The 20,327-nt window shown below is 48.4% G+C and overlaps 1 protein-coding gene and 1 long non-coding RNA gene across 5 annotated transcripts; both read left to right on the forward strand.

The window, feature by feature from the left end:
* The first annotated feature begins 1,639 nt into the window (after positions 1–1,639).
* Positions 1,640–13,083, forward strand: LOC125637920 (uncharacterized). Of its 4 annotated transcripts, none has more exons than XM_075130108.1 (4): positions 1,640–1,753; positions 5,465–5,594; positions 6,327–6,443; positions 11,138–13,083. In XM_075130108.1, the coding sequence occupies exons 1-4, from the start codon at positions 1,730–1,732 to the stop codon at positions 12,499–12,501; spliced, it is 1,635 nt and encodes a 544-aa protein (XP_074986209.1). In that variant the 5' UTR covers positions 1,640–1,729; the 3' UTR covers positions 12,502–13,083. The 4 variants fall into 4 exon arrangements, with proteins under 4 accessions (XP_074986209.1, XP_074986211.1, XP_074986210.1 ...); XM_075130110.1 differs by having other exon boundaries at positions 11,141–13,083; XM_075130109.1 differs by having other exon boundaries at positions 5,468–5,594.
* Positions 13,084–13,690: 607 nt separating this feature from the next.
* Positions 13,691–16,162, forward strand: LOC142072641 (uncharacterized). Its single transcript, XR_012669142.1, has 2 exons — positions 13,691–14,260; positions 15,843–16,162. It is a non-coding gene; the product is annotated as an uncharacterized LOC142072641 (long non-coding RNA).
* Positions 16,163–20,327: the final 4,165 nt, after the last annotated feature.

Raw genomic sequence — 20,327 nt, forward strand, 5'->3', positions numbered from 1 at the left:
CTTCCCACTCTCATTCACTGTCAGCTAAAGCAGTGGTTTTCAAACTGTGGGTCGCAACCCACTACTGGGTCGCAGAATGTGAGGCAGTGGGTCGTGGCGGCTCTGGACAGCTCCACTGACCGGGCCATTAAAAGTCCTGTCGGTGGTGCTGCCTGGCTAAGGCAGGCTAGTCCCTACCTGTTCTGACACCATGCTGTGCCCCAGAAGGGGGCAGCAGCAGGTCCAGCTCCTAGGCGGGGGATCCACCGGGCTCCGCACGCTGCCCCTGCCTTGAGCACCGGCTCTGTACTCTCATTGGCTGGCTCCTAGCTCATGGGAGCTGAGGCGCGGTGCATGCGGGCAAGAGTCGCGGAGAGCTGCTTGCACCTAGGAGCCGGACCTGCTGCTGGCCGCTTCTGGGCAGCCACCTGAGGTAAGCCTGTGCCCCAATCCCCTGCCCCAGCTTGAGCCCCCCCAAACCTAGAGCCCCTTCCTGTACCCCAAACCCCTCATCCCCAGCCCCATCCTAGAGCCTGCACCCCCAGCCAAGAGCTCTGACCCCCTCCCACACCTCTGCCCCAGCCCAGAGCCCCCACCCCCTCCCACATCCTGAACCCCTCATTCCTGGCCCCACCCTGCAGCTCTCACCCCTGCACCCCAGCCCTGTGCCCCTCCCACACCCCAAACCTCTCATCCCCAGCTCCGTTCGGTTGTGCGCATCAACAATTTTCTTCACCCAGGTCGCCAGAAAAAAAGTTTGAAAACCACTGAGCTAAAGGCTCCATGGTTTTCAGCTGCCCCAAAACCTGTTTTACCTCCTCCCCTAGGAGATCACCCTCTTTAGTCACCTCTTTCCTGACTAGAGACATCTGTGCTCCTAAAAGAAAAGGAGGACTTGTGGCACCTTAAAGACTAACCAATTCATTTGAGCATGAGCTTTCCTGAGCTACAGCTCACTTCAGTGTCTCCCCAGCCCTGGCACAGGCTACCGTTGACCTCGGCCTTTTTAATAAACTCTTGGTCTGGGTCCAGGAGATCAGACCTGCCAAAATTAACTCGAGCTCGGGCTGCCACCACTGAAGTCTCTGCCTGGGGGGCAGCAGGTTTCACCTGGGCAGCTCAGGGCGGGGATCTGGATCCCCCAGACATGGGGCATCACTTTGTCACATAAGTGACACTTCCTTGGGCCCTCCCTGGGTTTCGTCCCCTCTGCCCAGGAACAAGCCGCGGGCCCCCTTCTACTCCAGGCTCTCGCCCTTCCCCGTGGGCCCCGCACTCCAGGAGGGGCAGCACGGGGCGGTCCCAGTGAACTCCCACCGCAGCTGCCCCTGCCGGGGATCTCGCCCCTGCCGCAGCCCGCGCCTCCTCCGAGCCGCCCGCGATCGATCCACGAGGGGCGAGTCCCGGCCCCTGGACTTGGGACCCCGGTTTGCAAAGTATCCGCCGCTTTATGCCCCTGCCCCGGGGCCTGGGCCAGGGCAGCGGCTTGTCTCCAGCAGCCTCGGGCCGGCCCCGCCCCGCGTCCCCCCGCCCCGCGGCAGATGCTCCCAGCCGGGCCGCACGGGGGGCGCGGGGCGGGGCCGGAAGGTCCCTGCGTGGGGGCTTCCCCCGGCGGCTGGAGCGGGAGGCGCAGGCGCGGGGCCGTTGGCGGCGGGCGGGGCTGCAGCGGAGCGGGGCCTTCCCGGACACCTGGGGCGGGAGGTCGCTGCCCGGGCGGAGGAAGCGGCCCGGGCCGGAGCCGAGCGCGGCGATGGCTGCAGCGGGGCCGGCGCAGGTAGGACGCGGGGCGGGGACTCCCCGGCCGGGCACTGGCTGGGGCCGAGGGGGGCCGGGACCGGGTCCCTCCCGCGCTAGTGACCCCGGGGCTGGGAGCGGCTCAGCGCGGCCAGGCAGGGCCCGGGGGTCAGGGGCTGCAGCAGGCGGAGCGCTGGGGCCGGGGAGCGGCTTTGGGGCCCCGGGATCCGCCCACAAAGCCTGGCGGACATGCGGAGCCAGGCGCGACCCCTTTACCCCGAGTCCCCGGGGGGCTGTGCGGGGGGGTCTCCCTGGGTCACAGCTGCAGCGGCCGGAGCGGTGGGTGAGAGAGGGCTTCACTTTTTCAACTGTTGAGTCTTTCACTCTTACACCACATGCGTCTAGCCAGTCAGCTGAGTTTCTTGCAGACAGATAAGGAGCATTTGCTGGTCTTGTTCCAAACGAGTGTCCAACTTCGGGATGAACAAGTGACAATGCCCTGAACATTGGCCTCCCGGTTCTGTAGCGTCTGGGATCTCTTGCTTAAGTGGAAAGTGGGATGCCACAGCCCTGTTGGTTCACAGAAACTGAGTTGTCTCCAGCATTCTTAACAGCCGCATTCGGTTCTTCTAAAATTGGCTTTGACAGTGGCGGGCTGATAAGGCTTTTTGCATGTCCATACAGTCCAGAGGCCAGGTGTTCTGCAGCCTTTTCATATAGGTTGTCAGTATTGGCTTAGCTGATCAGTCTGGCAAACCCAGCTCCTCCATTTTTACTATATAAATCCATGGTACACCCTCCTCTTGAACGCTGCATGCAGTTCTCGTCATTCCCTCGGAAGCACCTGGAATAATTCCTGCTGGAAGACAGGATATTGGGATAGATGGACCATTGGTCTGACCCAATAATGTCCTTCTTACATAAAAATAATTATAATAGTAGAAGTTCAGTACAGAAATTCCCCGAGATAATGACCTCTTCAGGTAGCGATGATGTGAGATAATGACCTTGGGAAATAATGCATTTTTAAAATATTGGCCTACTACGAAACATATATTTATATAAGTTTCCCAGTCACAAATCTAGCATTCTGTAGCGAAGTCACTAAAACGTAGTCCAATGCCCTGGCTGCTGTTTGTCGTTCCACCGTTCACTCTACCGCTCCATCCCCAATGGCCCTGCACTGTCACCTTCTGCTGCCACTGTGACCTCTGTGAGTCTGTCTCTTCAGGTTCCACCCAGCTCTCAGTGACTTCAGCTCTCAGTGGGGGAACCTCACAGCTAGTGCAGGCTGGGCTGTCTCTTCCACAGAAACACTCCCACAGCAGGTTTAAGCACTTAGACCTAATTATCAGTGTTTTTAGCTCTTGTGGTCACTTATGAAGCCTAATCAACTCTCTCTGTAAACAGGAGAGAGGGCAGGTCAAATAATGCCTGTCACCTACACCGAGCAAAACACCTGTGCCCCACCCTCTCTCTCTGTGCACTAAGATATGGCATCCAAACCTCCTGCTTAGGGAGTGCAGTTCAGTTGAAGATGACCAGTGCTTAATTTGTAAGGAAAGAGGTGCTGGGGCTCAAGCAAGTTTGTTACTTTAATAACTGATGTGACAAGCCCAGAGGTCCCAGAGCTATGAACTGCCCAGCCTAGAGGTGCCGGGGCTCAGCCCTGGCACAAATTAAGCACTGAGGGAGACGTCCTCATTCAGTCAAGCTAAGTACAGTTCTGCTGCCTTTTACTCATACAATACAGATAACAACATTTCATAACCTCCACAGTTAATACTTAAAAATAAAAGGAGTACTTGTGGCACCTTAGAGACCAACAAATTTATTTGAGCATAAGCTTTCATGAGCTAAAGCTCACTTCATCGGATGCATTCAGTGGAAAATACAGTGGGGAGATTTATATACATAGAGAACATGAAACAATGAGTGTTATCATACACACTGTAAGGAGAGTGATCACTTAAGGTGAGCTATTACCAGCAGGAGGGGGGGGGGGGGGGAGATACCTTTTGTAGTGATAATCAAGGTGGGTCATTTCCAGCAGTTGACAAGAAAGTCTGAGGAACAGTGGGGGGCGAGAGGGGGGAATAAACATGGGGAAATAGCTTTACTTTGTGTAATGACCCATCCACTCCCAGTCTTTATTCAAGCCTAAGTTAATTGTATCCAGTTTGCAAATTAATTCCAATTCAGCAGTCTCTCGTTGGAGTCTGTTTTTGAAGTTTTTTGTTGAAGAATTGCAAGTTTTAGGTCTGTAAACGAGTGACCAAAGAGATTGAAGTGTTCTCTGACTGGTTTTTGAATGTTATAGTTCTTGACATCTGATTTGTGTCCATTTATTCTTTTACATAGAGACTGTCCAGTTTGACCAATGTACATGGCAGAGGGGCATTGCTGGCACATGATGGCATCTATCACATTGGTAGATGTGCAGGTGAACGAGCCTCTGATAGCGTGGCTGATGTGATTAGGCCCTATGATGGTGTCCCCTGAATAGATATGTGGACACAGTTGGCAATGGGCTTTGTTGCAAGGATAGGTTTCTGGGTTAGTGGTTCTGTTGTGTGGTGTGTGGTTGCTGGTGAGTATTTGCTTCAGGTTGGGGGGCTGTCTGTAAGCAAGGTCTGGCCTGTCTCCCAAGATCTGTGAGAGGGAAGGACGACCCATCACTCTTCTGCTGGTAATAGCTCACCTTAAGTGATCACTCTCATAGAACTCATAGACTCATAGAATATCAGGGTTGGAAGGGACCTCAGGAGGTCATCTAGTCCAACCCCCTGCTCAAAGCAGGACCAATCCCAAATTTTTGCCCCAGATCCCTAAATGGCCCCCTCAAGGATTGAACTCACAACCCTGGGTTTAGCAGGCCAATGCTCAAACCACTGAGCTATCCCTCCCCCTTACAGTGTGTATGGTAACACGCATTGTTTCATGTTCTCTATGTATATAAATCTCCCCACTGTATTTTCCACTGAATGCATCTGATGAAGTGAGCTGTAGCTCACGAAAGCTTATGCTCAAATAAATTTTAGTCTCTAAGGTGCCACAAGTACTCCTTTTCTTTTTGCGAAGACAGACTAACATGGCTGCTACTCTGAAACCAGTTAATTCTTAAGTGATTTGTAACCAACACCTGCCAAAATTGATCCCTTGGGCAACACAGCTCTGTTTCCTGGATACCTAGGCAGAGTAGGTGAGTTCATGTATATACAGTCTGGTCCTGAAGCTTTTCCACCCAACTGGGTCATCACTAGCTGTCAGGGGAGAGCTCATTCAGACCTTGCTTACAAACCATCATTTGAAATTATTAGGTTGGCCAATATAGCTGAAACAAATGTGCCAACATTGTCATAAATAACAACTGTATGAGGAAGCTAGTCTTGGTTCATACTTTTCAAACCCATTATGCTTTCTCAGGTACAAGTATTTTCTCATACACTGTATATGCATTTAAAGTGTGTATTAATGTTTCAATTTCAATTCAGATTTCCAACCAACAACTTAACTGGCAACACTGCATGTAATTGGGGGGGGTGTTGGGGAAATTCAGGGGGGGCTTAGGGAAATCCCTGCCCTGAGGTCCCTGGGGGAGCTGGGTGGGGCGGTGGAGTCTCCCTCGTTCACAGCTGGTGGGCTGGGTGTTATCCCTGTGAGTCGCTCCCCTAGAAACCGCGTCCCCTGCAGAGACTCCAGGCTTGGGGGGCTGGAGCGGAAGGTGCAGAGTGTGTAACGCTTCTGACAGCAGCTCCAGGTGGCGTTTGAGGACGTTGCTCTGTATTTCACCCGGGAGGAGTGGGAGCTCTTATCTAAGCAAGAGAAGCTGCTGTACCGGGACCAGATGCTGAGCAATAACCAGGCCCTCATTTCCCTGGGTAAGGACCTATTTATCTTTACTCATAGCTGTGAAATGTCTGGGTTCCCTTGACACCTCAGCTGCCATGTGCCACCCAGCAGCCAAGTGGTGGCAAATGTCAGCAACTTTCAGAGCCTCAGGCTAATGTTAATGTAACCTGTTTACTTGCATTATGTACCTCAGTCCTGGCACAGAGGTGGTTGGAAACAGCCCATGAGCAACAACCTCTTCCAGGAATCTCAGCCCAGACACCAATGGCAGTAACTCTGTCTCAAGAACTGACTCTAGTTAGACAAATAAGGCAGGGAGAAAATCCTCCTGCAGCAACTCCCCATCTCTCCAAAAAAGAATCAACATCATAAGTTTAACAGCCGCACAACTGAACAAATCTTGCACCCTATGCAAAATAACTGGTAGGTCTGTGTAACGGTGACACCTGCCATGACTCAACCCCCACAGCAAATTGAGAAGGGTCATAGACGTTGCTGCTTCAGAGTGTGAACTGAACTTGCCTGGTGGGAGATGGGAAGAAATCTTTTCTAAGGAAGGCTTATTTCATTATTCTCCTGCTTGGGATCTCCTGCGCTTTCCTCTCAAGCAGTGTCTGATATTGGGGCCTTGTCGTTCCAGGTGCTGCGCAGACAAACACTGATCGAGGTCAGGGCCCTGTTGTGCTGGGCTGCACCAATATATAAATGAGTCCCTACCCCCAAAACTTTAGTAATAAAACTGATTCATTCCCCCGCAACAGGCTATTCAGGTTCCACGCCGGACTTAATCCACCGGATTGAGCTAGGGGAGGCAGAGCTCTGGATTCAGGATGTCGAGGACTCTAAAGAAAGCTCGGGATCTGAGAGCCCCTCCTCAGGTGAGTCATAATAATCCAAACCCTTCTGATTTACACACCTGCTAGTGGAGGGCTCCTTAATGTAAAAGGCAAAGGCAGAAAGAGATCCACTGGCTGGGAGCAGAAGCAAGACAAATTGATGCTGGGAATTAGGGGCCACTGTTTATCTGGGAGAGGAATGATCCACTGGGAGAGCTTCCCTCTGGAGAGGGTGGATTCTCCATTACTGTGAGTCTGTCAGTGGAGATGGGGCATCTCTTTCTCCAAGCCCTGCTCTAACTCAGCCAGAAGTTACTGGGATGGAGTCAGGAATGGCTTGGGGAGATTCTCTGGCTCAGATAGGCAGGAAGCCAGGCTGGATGCTCTCAATGCGCCTGTCTGGCCTTGATATCAATGAATCACAGATATCATAGTAATGTAGGACTAGACGGGACCTCGGTAGGTCATCTAGTCCAGTCCCCTGCGCTGAGGCACGACTAAGTATTATGAAGTCCATCCCTGACAGGTGTCTGTGTAAACTGTTCTTAGAAACCTCCAATGATGGAGATTCCACAACCTCCCCAGGTAATTTTTTCCAGTGTTTAACTACCCTTTCAGTTTGGAAGTCTTTCCTAATGTCTAACCTAAATCTCCCTTCCTGCAATTTAAGCCCATTACTTCTTGTCCTGGCCTCAGTGGATAAGGAGAACAATTTATCTTTCTAACAACCTTTTAGGTACTTCAAGACTGTTATCAGGTGTCCACCAGCCGCCCTCCCCCCGCCCACACAGTCTTTTCTTCTCCAGACTAAACAAATACAATTTTTTCAATCTTTCCTATGGGTCATGTTTTCTAGACCTTTAATCATTCTTGTTGCTCTTGTCTGACCCTCTCCAATTTGTCCACATCCTTTCTGAAGTGTGGGGCCCAGAACTGGGCACAATTCTCCGGTTGAGGCCTTACCAGTGCTGAGCAGAGTAGAAGAATTACTTCTCACATCTTGCTTGTAACACTCCTGCTAATACATCCCAGAATGATATTTGCTTTTTTTTTTTTTTTCAACAGAATTCCATTGTTGGCTCATATTTAGTTTGTGATCCACAATAACTCCATATGGTTTTCTGCAGTACTCTTTCCTAGGCAGTCATTTCCCATTCTGTATTTGTGTGATTTATTATTCCGACTTAAGTGTAGTACTTTGCATATGGTCTTATTGAATTTCATCCTATTTAATTCCAACCATTTCTCCAGTTTGTCAAGATCCTTTTGAATTCTAATCCTGTCCTCTAAAGCACTTGCAACCCCTCCCAGCTTGGAATCGTCCATAAACTTTGAGTGTATTCTCTGTGCCACTGTCCAAATCATTTATGAAGATACGGAATAGGACCGATCCCAGTGGGATCCCATTCGATATGCCTTTCAGCTCGTTTTTGAGCCATAATAACTACTCTCTGAGTACAGTTTTCTAACGAGTTGTGCACCCACCTTATTTGCCTAGGCTGTGTTTCTCTAATTTGTTCACGAGAAGGTCATGTAAGACCGTATCAGAAGTCTCACTAACGTTGAGCTGTGACATGTACTGCTTCTCCCCATCCACAAGTCTTACTACCTGTCAAAGAAGGATATTAGGTTGGTTTGACATAATTTGTTCCTGACAAATCCATGTTTTCTGTTACCTAGAAGGAAATAAACTAATAAGTGCTTACAAATAGAATGTTTGCTTATCCATTATCTTTCCAGGTACTGAAGTTAAGATGACTGGTCTGTAATTCCTTGGCTTGTCCTTATTCCCCTTTCTATAACTGGCTACTATATTTGCCCTTTTCCAGTCCTTGGGTCTCTCTACCATCCGCAGTGATTATCTCTAAGAAAAGTGAATGGCTCAGAGATCATTTCAGCCAGTTCCTTAAGTATTCTAGGATGTATTTCATCAGGCCGTGGTTACTTGAAGACCTCTAACTTGTCTAAGTAATTCATAACTATTTCTTTTCCTATTTTAGGCTCAGATCCTACCCCATTGACTCTGATGTTCACTATGTTAGTCGACCAATCACAGCTAACTTTTTTGGTGAAAACTGAAACAAAAGAGGCATTTAATGGCAGTTTGGCCACTGCTGCGTTTTTTTCTTATTGTCTTTCCCTCCATTTAGTAAGGCTAGCCTGTCCTTGGTCTTCCCTTTCCTTCCCATGTATTTGTAAAATGCTTTCTTGTTGCCCTTTATATCCCTAGTTAGTTTAGTTTTGTTTTTTGCCTCGGCCTTTCTAATTTTGTCCCTACATGCTTGTGGGTTTTTTTTTTAATATTAATCCTTTATAATTTGACTTAGTTTCCACTTCTTGTATGACTCTTTTTTGAGTTTCAGGTCACTGGCAATCTCCTGGTTAAGGCAGGGAGTCCTCTTATCATACTTCTCATCTTTCCTACTTATTGGATATCTCTGACCTATGATGGGACATAAACATTATGGGGCCTCAAAGCTGTGAAAGAGAAATGGATCGGAGATGGGGAGATGATAAACTTGAAAGAGGGGTGGGATAGTGATATGGGATAATGTAGGGAGGGGGAAGATTTCAGGGGATGCTGAGGGAAAGAGAGAGGTTTCCGTGGTAGGGCCGGGGAGCATATGAGGGCTGCATTTACCTAGTGGGTAGGACATTGCAGTAGGATTCAAAAGATCTTGATTCAGTTCTAGAAGCGAATCGCTACAGCTCCACCATGCCTCAGTTACCCCACCTGTGTAATGGAGAGGGCATTGAGGCTGTGAGGATAAAATCCATCTGTGTGTGTGTCAGTGGATCTGGCACCGGGGCTCAGACAAGCACCTGGCTGGAAAGACATGCCTGTCGTTCTATAGACCACAACACCTTCTTCTAGGCTTCCCACACCTCAGAAAATCATACCAAGGCAGGGGTACCCTAGAGATTTTTCAAATGGGCTTCATGCCTCTGCCCCTCCTGACTCAAGCTGTTGTGCTGGTGTCGTATGGCCCTGGGACATCTGGATCCAGACATAACTCAGCCAGAGGCAAAAACCTTCTCACAGCCTGGGAGAGCATCCCAGAGTCACTGGCCCTTGGCAGAGAAGGTGCTGCCCTGTCAAGGTTCCCACCCCACCCCCTCTCTGCCATTTCACTTCACACATGAGCTCTCAGACTGGAGAAACCTGCCCCCAGCGAGCAAGGAGAAAGCTGGGAATGACTCAGCAGGGCAGGATCAGTCACGTATGAAGAGCGCAGGTCATGCCATGCAGAGGACGCCATTTGGTAGAGTAGGTCTCAGGAACTTGCAGCGTTTTGCTGTAATGCCCTAAAACTGCCCTGTGTTCCGGGCAGCTGTTGCTGGGGGAGAATGAACATGTTTAGGTGCCCAGACAAAATCGTCCTGTGGGGCACGACTTGGAGTACCCTGGTGTATGGGCTGGGTGTGAGGGAGAGGGGGTGGAATGGTCTTTGTCACATCCCCTCTCCTCCTGCTTTCTCAGTGGCACAAAATCTTTGTTGTGTACATTGCTTCAGTGTCAATGCTTAGCATAGCCCTCAGCCTTAACATGGTCTGTGACTCTCTGTAGACCAAAGGCTGGGTGGCAGCCATTCACTCCTTCCACCTCAGCAGTGTCACTGATTGGGTTGTAAAACGAGACAAACATGTTTTTCAGGTTATATCACACAAACCCTGAGTGATTTGTCATCCCATCAAACCCCCACCCTCTTAAGGATTTTAGTTCGGTTTTAGTTTTGCACAAAGAATGAAACATGAGGCTGAAGCTAAATGACTTCTTTAGGAGGAATTCCTTGAAAAGGAATCACTCCCCCACAGGAATAATCTACATTGTTCTAAGTGGCTTTATACTGGTCTCACTGGGCCCACATGAGGGGATTGTAGCTGGTTTCAAACCAATATAGTTTAAACAGTGCAAACACTGGGGAACAGGCCTTATGCTATAAAACAGGAGACAGTGCAGAACCACCAACATGTAAATAAAAACCTCTAATGGAAATAAAACCAAAATCAGTGTGAAAACAAAACCCAGACCCTGTTTGTTAGCACTTTGAGGCCCTAGTTCTGGCTGAGGGCCTTGTTGTGCCAGGCGCTGCCTGTATCCTAGGCAAGCTACAATTTAAGCATAAAACGAGACCCAAGATGCATGGTACACATGGGAGCAGGCGGTGGCCGTTGCACAAACAACATAGGGTAGAACCACCCTGAGTTAGGCTGCAGATTTGTGTCAGCATTTCCTATCAGAAATTAGAGAGCAGTTACAGTAAATTTAGTAAAAGTCACAGGTCACTAAATTTACTGTGACAGCTCCATGATTTTTAACACAACCTGCCCTCCTCCTTGCCCTGCCCATGGAGCACCAACCGCCCAAAGAAGAACCTTCCCCCTAGTGCTGCAGCCCTAACCCCAGCCTGGTGCAGAGGCGTTGGTGTGGGCTAGAGAAGATCTGGGTGGTAAGGCCATTCACTGAAGTTTGGCTCGCTTCCCCCACCATTCTGACTGGGGGCGGGGGCAAATCTGAGTGGCGCTGTAACCCCGCAGGCCAGGTCTCAATTCCCAGAGCGAGGTGTTGGGTCCAGCCCTGTCGGACAGGAGCCGCCATTGCAGGCAGAGGCACCCATCCAAAAAACAGTCACTGAGAAATGGGGAAATCGCTCCATCCGTGACATTTTCCCATCTTTGACAAACCAGTAGACTTTACTGTGCACTAACGCCAGGATTGCCTCTGCTCTCTCCAGCAGGGCTCGGGATCCCGGGAGGAACGAGGACATGGGCAGAATGTGGGGAGAGCACGGCAGGAATGCAGGATCCCACATCACACAGGGGGATCCATGCACAGGACTCAGTCCATCCCTGGGGTAAACTCAGCCAGAGACCGGATCTGGCTACACACCAGAGACTCTCCATCGGCCAGCGTCCTGACCGCCGCATCAATTGCGGCAAGAGGTTCAGCAACCCCTCCGCACTGACCCAGCACCAGCGCTGGCATATCGGGGAGAGGCCGTACCACAGCGCTGCCTGTGGCAGGAGCTTCAGGCAGTCCTCAATCCTGAGAACACACCGGGGCACGCACACCAGGGAGCGGCCGCACCACTGCTCTGACTGTGGCAAGGGCTTTGCACAGAGCTCAAGCCTCAGTAGACACCAGCTCACGCACACCGGGGAGCGGCCACATCGCTGCACTGACTGCGGCAAGGGCTTTGCACAGATTTCACACCTGAGAGTCCATCAGCTCACACACACCGGGGAGCGGCCGCACCGCTGTGCTGACTGTGGCAAGGTCTTTGCACACAGCTCAAGCCTCAGCATACACCAGCGCGCACACACTGGGGAGCGGCCGCACCGCTGTGCTGACTGCGGCAAGGGCTTTGCACAGATTTCACACCTGAGGGTCCATCAGCGCAGACACACCGGGGAGCGGCCGCACCGCTGTGCTGACTGCGGCAAGGGGTTTGCATGCAGCTCAAGCCTCAGCAGACACCAGCGCACACACACTGGGGAGCGGCCGCACCGTTGTGCTGACTGCGGCAAGGGCTTTGTACAGAGCTCAAGCCTGAGAAGACACCAACGCACACACACCGGGGAGCGGCCGCACCACTGTGTTGACTGTGGCAAGGGCTTTGCACGCAGCTCAAGCCTCAGCAGACACCAGCGCACCCACACTGGGGAGCGGCCGCACCGCTGTGCTGACTGCGGCAAGTGCTTTATACAGAGCTCAATCCTGAAAAGACACCAGCTCACCCACACCGGGGAGCGGCCGCACCGCTGTGCTGACTGCGGCAAGGGCTTTGTACAGATTTCAAACCTGAGAGTCCATCAGCGTACGCACACCGGGGAGCGGCCGCACCGCTGTGCTGACTGCGGCAAAGGCTTTGTACAGATTTCACACCTGAGAGTCCATCAACACACGCACGCCGTGGAGGGGCCGCACTGCTGCGCTGACTGTGGCAAGCGCTTTGCTAGGTTGGCCAATCTCATCCGGCACCAAATCACACACAGCAGTGCCCCCCTGGCAACGCCACAGCCTAAGGGGCTTCTGGCAGCCAGTGGGCCTGGCACAGCGCCAGCAGGTGTGAACCAGGGAGTGGTCCTGTTCCCATGATGCCTGACAGAGACACTGTGTGGGGCAGGGAAGGGGACTTGGCTGAAGAGTCAAGTGGGGAAGAGCAGACAGGTGGAGGGAATTTAGAGCAGATGGTCACAGCCTACTCTATTTGGGAGCATCCCCACCCCCACCCCCTGTAGGTGGGATCCAGCCAGGCCTTTCTCTTTCTGTCCCACACTCATGCATCTCGCTGGGATGCAGCCAGGACACCCCTCACCCCCCTCTAGATGGGACCCAGCCAGGAAATTCCCCACACACCTACCTCAGTTCCAGTCAGCGAGTGACTCTTGGGTGACATCTAGAGGTGGAATTTGCAGTCCTGTCTCAGCATGGATTGGGCTGAGAGCGGGACAGCCCGGCTGCATGTGATTGAAAGATGATGCAGGAACTACTTCTGCTATCTTTTTAAATACAAATGTGATGAAGAACTATGTACTTAATGTGTTACAAAGGTCTGTTTAACCAGGGTGGATTTGATTTAAATCACGAGTCAGGAAGACTCGATTTATGTAGAAATCCGTGATTAAAAGTGCATTCTTGTTGGTTGTTATAACCTTAATACATATTCTTCACAACTAAGAGAGAGATGTAGGCTTCATTTTTAAAAGGTTACACACTATACATTTTTAAGTGATTTATTTTGAAAACTTTTCAGATGAGTTTTACAGCTATATCAGAAAATGAATGATTGTTTGGTTATTTCATTTACCAAAGATAATTGAAGCAGACATTTATGAAGTCACTGGGAGGTGAACTATCTCCAAATCAACAGGTTAATCGTTAATATTTGGAGGATTTTCTTGCCATGCTGTGTTAGGAGGAGAACATCACCAGACAGCCATTTAAATAGTTTTATTTAACTAAAGCAACAACGTTATGTATTCTGGATTTTTTTTCTTCAACGGCAAACGTATAATATTTTTTACAAAACAAGCATATGAATTTTTGAATTTAGTTAAACATTCAAGTTTTTTAAAATCAGGTTTGTTTTTGTTAAAATTGTTTTTAACTAAAATAGTTAAATGAAATATTTTTTAAAAAAATTAAATCGACGATGTCAGCCAGGTTAACAGGAGAAACTTAAAATATTGGCTTCTGGAGCTAACTCAGTCGCCTTCGCCTTCATTTTCCTGTTTGTTCATAATCTGGAAAAGAAAAACAAGCTTTCCTGCTTTTTCAGGTCCCAAATGATTTCTCAATTTGGAATGAATTATTTCAAAGGAAGAAAATATTCTTTCTACTCTGGCAGAAGAAGCTACTCCTCTTAAGTGAGATTATCACTTCAACAGTCTCTGAATCCAAGTGCTTAAGTGACTTCTACCAGTTCCATCAATGTGACTTTCTTTAAAACATCATCAGCGAACACACATTTCTTGTATGGTTCTTATTCCCAAACTGGGTCTCTTATGACCTGCTGCCATTATAGGTTTTCCTTTCTATTGAGAGAATGGTATGGTAGATCTTAAATCAATGAAGGCTACACTCAGAAAGACCTCAAGACTTCTGGAATATGTTGCTCAAACAGTTTCACTTTTGTTTCTACTGCCTGCCCCTCCTGTGATGGGTTCGATCACAGAGACCCCCTTGGGACTGTCACCTGATGTGCTGAAACTACCTCTGAACCTATTTTCCCTGATGGCTTGGGACTCCAGAACCCTGCCTTGTTGAGCCAGACATGCAAGCCTGCTGCAACACAGACCCAGGATCTGAACCACGCCCCCAAAGCTGCAGGCTTTAACTGAAAACTACTCAGCAGGTAACCAGTTTCCAGCATCCAGATACCCAGCTCCCAATGGGATCCAAACCCCAGATAAATCTGTTTTCCTGTGTATAAAGCTTATACAGGGTAAACTCAAATTGTCCGCCCTCTATAACACTGATAGAGAGATATGCACAGCTGTTTGTTCCCCCAGGTATTAATCACTTACTCTATGTTAATGAATAAACAAAAGTGATTTTATTAAGTATAAAAAGTAGGATTTAAGTGGTTCCAAGTAATAACAGACACAACAAAGTAAGTTACCAAGCAAAATATAACAAAACAGGCAAGTCTAAGCCTAATACATTAAGAAACTGAATACGGGTAAATGTAACCCTTAGAGATGTTCCAATAAGCTTCTTTCACAGACTAGACTCCTTCCTAGTCTGGGCCCGTGCCTTTCCCTTGTTACAGACCTTGTTAGTTCCAGCAGGCATCTTAGATGAAAAGCAGGGGATTCCACAAGTGGGGACCCCTTTGTTCTGTTCCATGCCCTTTTATATTTTTGGCACAAGGTGGGAATCCTTTTCTCTCTGGGTTCCCACCCCTCCTTCTAAAAGGAAAAGCACCAGGTTTAAGATGGATTCCAGGATCATGTGACCAGGTCACATGTCCTGTGAGACCTCATTCTTCATTACCCATCTCATGTACACAGGAAGGCTTGCAGGTAAACAGAGCCACTTACAGCCAATTGTCCTAGTCAATGGGAGCCATCTAAACCACCATTAATAGCCCACGCTTTGCATAATTACAATAGGACCTCAGAGTTAACTTCATATTTCTAATTTTAGATACAAGAATGATACATACATACAAATAGGATGACCACACTCAGTAGATTATAAGCTTTGTAATGATACCTTACAAGAGACCTTTTGCATAAAGCATATTCCAGTTACATCATATTCACATTCATAAGCATTATTTACATAAACAGATGAAGTGCAATGTCACACCTCCCTTCTCACATTTATCTCCAGACTTCTTCTCCTTGTCCAGATCTATTCCGCCCCCAACAATCTTCTATTTATTGAACTTTTTGAAACTTTGCACTTCTAGAGAGAGGTAAGGGATTGACTCTGTGTACACAAATTTGCAGAGGGACAATAGAGTTGAGGTCTGTTATTTCTCACGTCTATATATTATTTATTTAAAAACATTTTTGCTGTTAACAAGCATGTTATCTCTGGAGCCACAAATCCACAGTTTGAGAACTGCAAAACTAAGCATCTCTGATGGTCTCTTCTAGACTGAGCACTGAGTCCCATTGGGTAGATACAAAGATTAACCTAAATAATCTATACAGAAGCCCCTGGAACCCCATAAGATTGGGTCCCTAATCCATGAACTATTGGAACTCATTTACAAAACTTTTCTTAAACATTACATGAATATATTGTCTCATACTATAGAATTAGAATTTATAATCCCTATTCCATTATGAGATATCTTTGAGCTATAATGTATCTTAATTAAAACTATCTCTAGATAGGTTTTTTCCTCAAAAAGCATTTTGTCAAAAAATCAGATTTTTTTTTTTTTTAAATCACTGATTTTTATCCACCCTGTGTCTAACTAGGTGTCTCTTTGCTATTAAAGAAGCTGATGCATTCGGATGGCATGTGGAAAAGCCAGTGTGAAGTGTAAATCTTTAAGGTGAACCAATCAAAGTGTTCTAAGGCCTAACTGACCATGAGGCCTGATGAACTGTGTGACTGGCAGGTGCACAGAGAGAGTTTCCCATTACTCCTGGAGGAATTTGGTGTGTAAAAATTCTGCGAACAATATTTTAAATTTGTGCATAGTTAATTTCTCAAAATAACATAATAATCACACTAGTTTCAATTATTTTGTTAATTTATTTCAAAATACCTGTCAGCAAGTATGTCTAACAATACAGACAACAAAAAAGATTCAAGAAGTGTTTTTGACAAATAGATTCCTTATTAGGCATATTAGTCCAGAATTTTGAGTAATAATTCATGTAAACTACCATTCAAAAACGTATTTCCTGCACCCCTCAGAAACAGTGCAAAGGCTTGGGGGAGTCAGGGGAAACAGAGGAGCTGAGGAAGAGGGAAGTAATTGCTGGAAGTAGCCTGGGAGTGAAGCAGGAGGGCTGTTGGGTGCGGGTGGGAGAAGTATAGAAAGGATTTGTGGGGGAGGAGGAGTGGAGATTCCTAGAGCAGATCTTTTAACAAAACATCCCATCTTGAGAATCCACCATGACCCTTGGTAAATTGTTCCAAAATGGTTAATTACCTTTGCGATCAGAAATGTATGCTTTATTTCAAGGGCTGTTGATTAATTGCAGTTAACCCATGCGATTAACTCAAAAAAAAGTAACTGAAATTTAATAAATTAATCGCACTGTTAAACAATAGAATACCACTTGAAATGTATTAAATATTTTGGATATTTTTCTACATTTTCAAATATATTGATTTCTATTACAACACAGACTACAACGTGTATAGTTGCCCACTTATTTTTATTCCAAATATTTGCACTGTAAAATTGATAAAAGGAATAGTACTTTTCAGTACACCTCAGACAAGTACCATAGCGCAATCTCTTTATCGTGAAAGTGTAATGTACAGATGTAGATTTTTTTTTTATTACATAACTACACTCAAAAACAAAACACTGTAAAACTTTAGAGCCTGCAAGTCCATTTCACCCCAAGGAGCCAGCAGCTCTGCAGTGGGGATCTGTCCCCAAGAGCAGCGTGTACTGGAACTTGTGGCATGGAGCTACATCTGCTCCCCCCAGGTGGGCTCTGGGTGTCAATCTGAAGGCCACCTTAGGGTGTACATGGAGCTGCATCAAGCCAGAGATGGGAGGTCCCAGACATGAGGCTGGGGAAGCAGGGGCATGAAATACGGGGGTGGAATACGGGGGTGTAATACAGGGCATATGGACACAGGGTGGGGATGGGGTCGGGGTCAGGACACAAGGGACTGATGGGGTGGGGTTTGGAACTCAGTGGGAGAGAAATGGGGTGAGGGGACTAGGACACTGTGGGCAAAGGGGATGGGCTAGGGAAACAGTAGGCAAAGAGCAGATGGTGAGTGGGGATAGAACATGGGGGGCAGGATGTTAGAGAAGGAGGCCCATGGTATGGGGGGGCAGGATACTGTGGGGCAGATTGCTGTAGAATGGGGCTGGACAAGTGGGTCAGATAGGCTAGGACACGGGAGGTGGGGGAGATGTGGATAGGAAGGCTAGGGCAGTGGTGTTAGGATATAGGGGACAGGAGCCCAGGGGACAAGCACAAACGGGGTGGGGCTGGGTAGGACACAGGGAGCGGAGAGAGGCAGGAGGACTAGAGCAGGTGGCAGATGGGAAGGAGGAGGAACCACTTACCTGGTTACACCCACCCTGGGGCCCCCTTGTCCTTCTGCTCAACCAGGGAGAGGCTGCCAGGGGCTGGGCTCTGGGTGTCAGTTCAGAGCAACTGCACCTATATTTACCCTCAGTGGGCCCCACTGTCAGGCTTCCAGCTCCCCAGTTGTTCCCTCTCTCAGCTGAAGGCATTCACCCCTCTCCCTTCCGACCGGGGTATTTGCAGGTTGCACCGTTCCCTCCCTCACTGTGTTATCCCAGCACGGAGAGGCTGCCGAAGGACACCTCCTGGCTTTCTCTTTAGAGATGATTAATAGGTGCAGTGCTACTGGTATAAAATACCACCCAGCATTTCCTAGCAAGTCTGCTTTCTTCTTAAGGTACAAAGCATTACAGAGAAAACATCATAAAAACAATAAAAAACCTACACATGTGTTATCAAGACCAGGATTATCCCAACCCTGCCATGGATTCTGGCAGAAGCAGTCCTTGCAATCCCTGCCCAGTTGGGTTCCTTGTGGTCATCAATCAGCTCATCTGAGTTTCAGCTCAGAACTAGCACCCAGTCCTTCCAGCCCACCCCTAAGGCCTGAGGTTCTGCGTGGGTCAGGGGACCTGTCCATTTGATGGACCAGGATGAAGGCCCTGAGCCTGTTTGAAACCAGGCTATTTATCCACAAACCCCTTCTTTGTCCTTTGGTCCCTAGAGAATCCAGCTGCTTTCCCGATATCCACAGAGCCAGTTATCTCATCATAGAAGTCAATCAGGTTGGTCAGGCATGATTGCCCTTGGTGAATCCATGTTGACTGTTCCTGATCACCTTCGTCTCCTCCAAGTGCTTCAGAATGGATTTCTTGAGTAACTGCTCCCTGATTCTGCTGGGGATTGAAGTGAGGCTGACCGGTTTGTAGTTCCCTGGGTTCTCTTTCTTCCCTTTTTTAAATATGGGTACTATATTTTCCTTTTTCCAATCGTCTGGGACCTCCACCGATAGCCACAAATTTTCAAAGATAATGGCCAATGGCTCTGCAGTCACATCAACCAACTCCCTCAGCATCCTTGGATCCATTAGATCTGGACCCATGGACTTGTGCATGTCCAGCTTTTCTAAATAGGGCTGCTCACGTTCTCTCTATACTGTGTTGCCCAGTGCAGCAGTCTGGGAGCTGATCTTGATTGTGAAGACCAAGGCAAAAAAAGCATTGAGTACTTCAGCTTTTTCCACATCATCTGTCACTAGGTTGCCTCCCCCATTCAGTAACGGTCTCACACTTTCCCTGACCTTCTTCTTGTTGCTAACATACCTGTAGAAACCCTTCTTGTTACCTTTCACATCCCTTGCTAGCTGAAACTTCAGTTGTGTTTTGGCCTTCCTGATTACACCCCTGCATGCTCGAGCAATATTTGTATACTCCTCCCTAGTCGTCTGTCCAAATTTCCACTTCTTGGAAGCTTCCTTTTTTAGTTTAAGCTCAAGGAAGATTTCACTGTTAAGCCAAGCTGGTCGCCTGCCATATTTGCTATTCCTTCTGCACTTTGGGATGACTTGTTCGTGCGCCCTCAGTAAATCTTCTTTAAAATACAGCCAGCTCTCCTGGACTCCTTGCACAGGTGCCGACTTCCCCTCTAGTCGGTGGGTGCTCGACCTCCCCTCCGCCCCAGGCCCTGCCCCAACTCCACCCATTCCTCCAAGCCCCTGCCCCTGCTCGGCCCCCTTCCCACCTCTTCCCCACCTCCTCCCCCGAGCAGGCCCCATCCCTACTCCTCCCCCTCCCTCACGGAGCTTTCTATATGCTGCAAAACAGCTGTTCGCAGTGGGTGGGAGTGCTGGGAGGGAGAGGGAGGAGTTGGTCAGTGGGGCCGCAGGCAGGTGAGAGGCACTGAGGGGCGGGGGGAGCTTGGCTGCCAGTGGGTGCTGAGCACCCGCTAATTTTTCTCAGTAGGTGCTCCAGCCCTGGAGCACCCATGGACTTGGCGCCCATGCATCTATGTGTCTGATGATTCTGGTTTTATTATAGTTTCAACCAGTTTGCCCGGTACTGAAGTCAGACTTATGGGCCTGTAATTGCCAGGATTACCTCTGGAGCCCTTTTTAAAAATTAGCATCGCATTAACTATCCTCCGGTCATCTAGTACAGAAGCTGATTTAAATGATAGGTTACACTATAGGTCATCAGGTACAGACTACAGGTAATCTGGTACAGAGTTGATTTAAATGATATTGTACAGACGACGGTTAGAGGTCCTGCAATTTCACATTTGACTTCCTTCAGAACTCTTGGGTGAATGGCATCTCGTCCTGGTGACTTATTACTGTTTAGTTTATTAATTTGTTCCAAAACCTCCTCTAATGACCCCTCAATTGGGGACAGTTCCTCAAGATTTGTCACCTAAAAAGAATGGCTCAGGTTTGGGAATCTTCCTCACATCCTCAGCCATGAAGACTAATGCAAAGAATTCACTTAGTTTCTCTGCAATGGTCTTCTCATCCTGGAGTGCTCCTTTAGCATCTCGATCATCCAGTGGCCCCACTGGTTGCTTAGCAGGCTTCCTGCTGCTGTGGTAAAAAACTAAATTTGCTGTTACTTTTTGAGTCTGTTGCTTGCTGTTCGTCCCATTCTTTTTTGTCCTTCCTAATTATATTTTTACACTTCATTTGCCACAGGGTATGCTCCTTTCTATTTTCCTCAATAGGATTTGACTTCCACTTTTTAAAGG

The sequence above is a fragment of the Caretta caretta genome, chromosome 6, assembly GCF_965140235.1.
Source record: "Caretta caretta isolate rCarCar2 chromosome 6, rCarCar1.hap1, whole genome shotgun sequence".
In the NCBI taxonomy this organism is placed as follows: domain Eukaryota; kingdom Metazoa; phylum Chordata; order Testudines; family Cheloniidae; genus Caretta; species Caretta caretta.

What these genes read in the sequence shown, in the direction of transcription:
- LOC125637920 (XM_075130108.1), top strand. Translation starts at nt 1,730, where the DNA reads ATGGCTGCAGCGGGGCCGGCGCAG. An exon ending in CTGCAGCGGGGCCGGCGCAG is followed by an intron (nt 1,754 to 5,464) that starts GTAGGACGCGGG and finishes CGCTTCTGACAG; the next exon opens with CAGCTCCAGGTGGCGTTTGA. An exon ending in ATCTGAGAGCCCCTCCTCAG is followed by an intron (nt 6,444 to 11,137) that starts GTGAGTCATAAT and finishes TGCTCTCTCCAG; the next exon opens with CAGGGCTCGGGATCCCGGGA.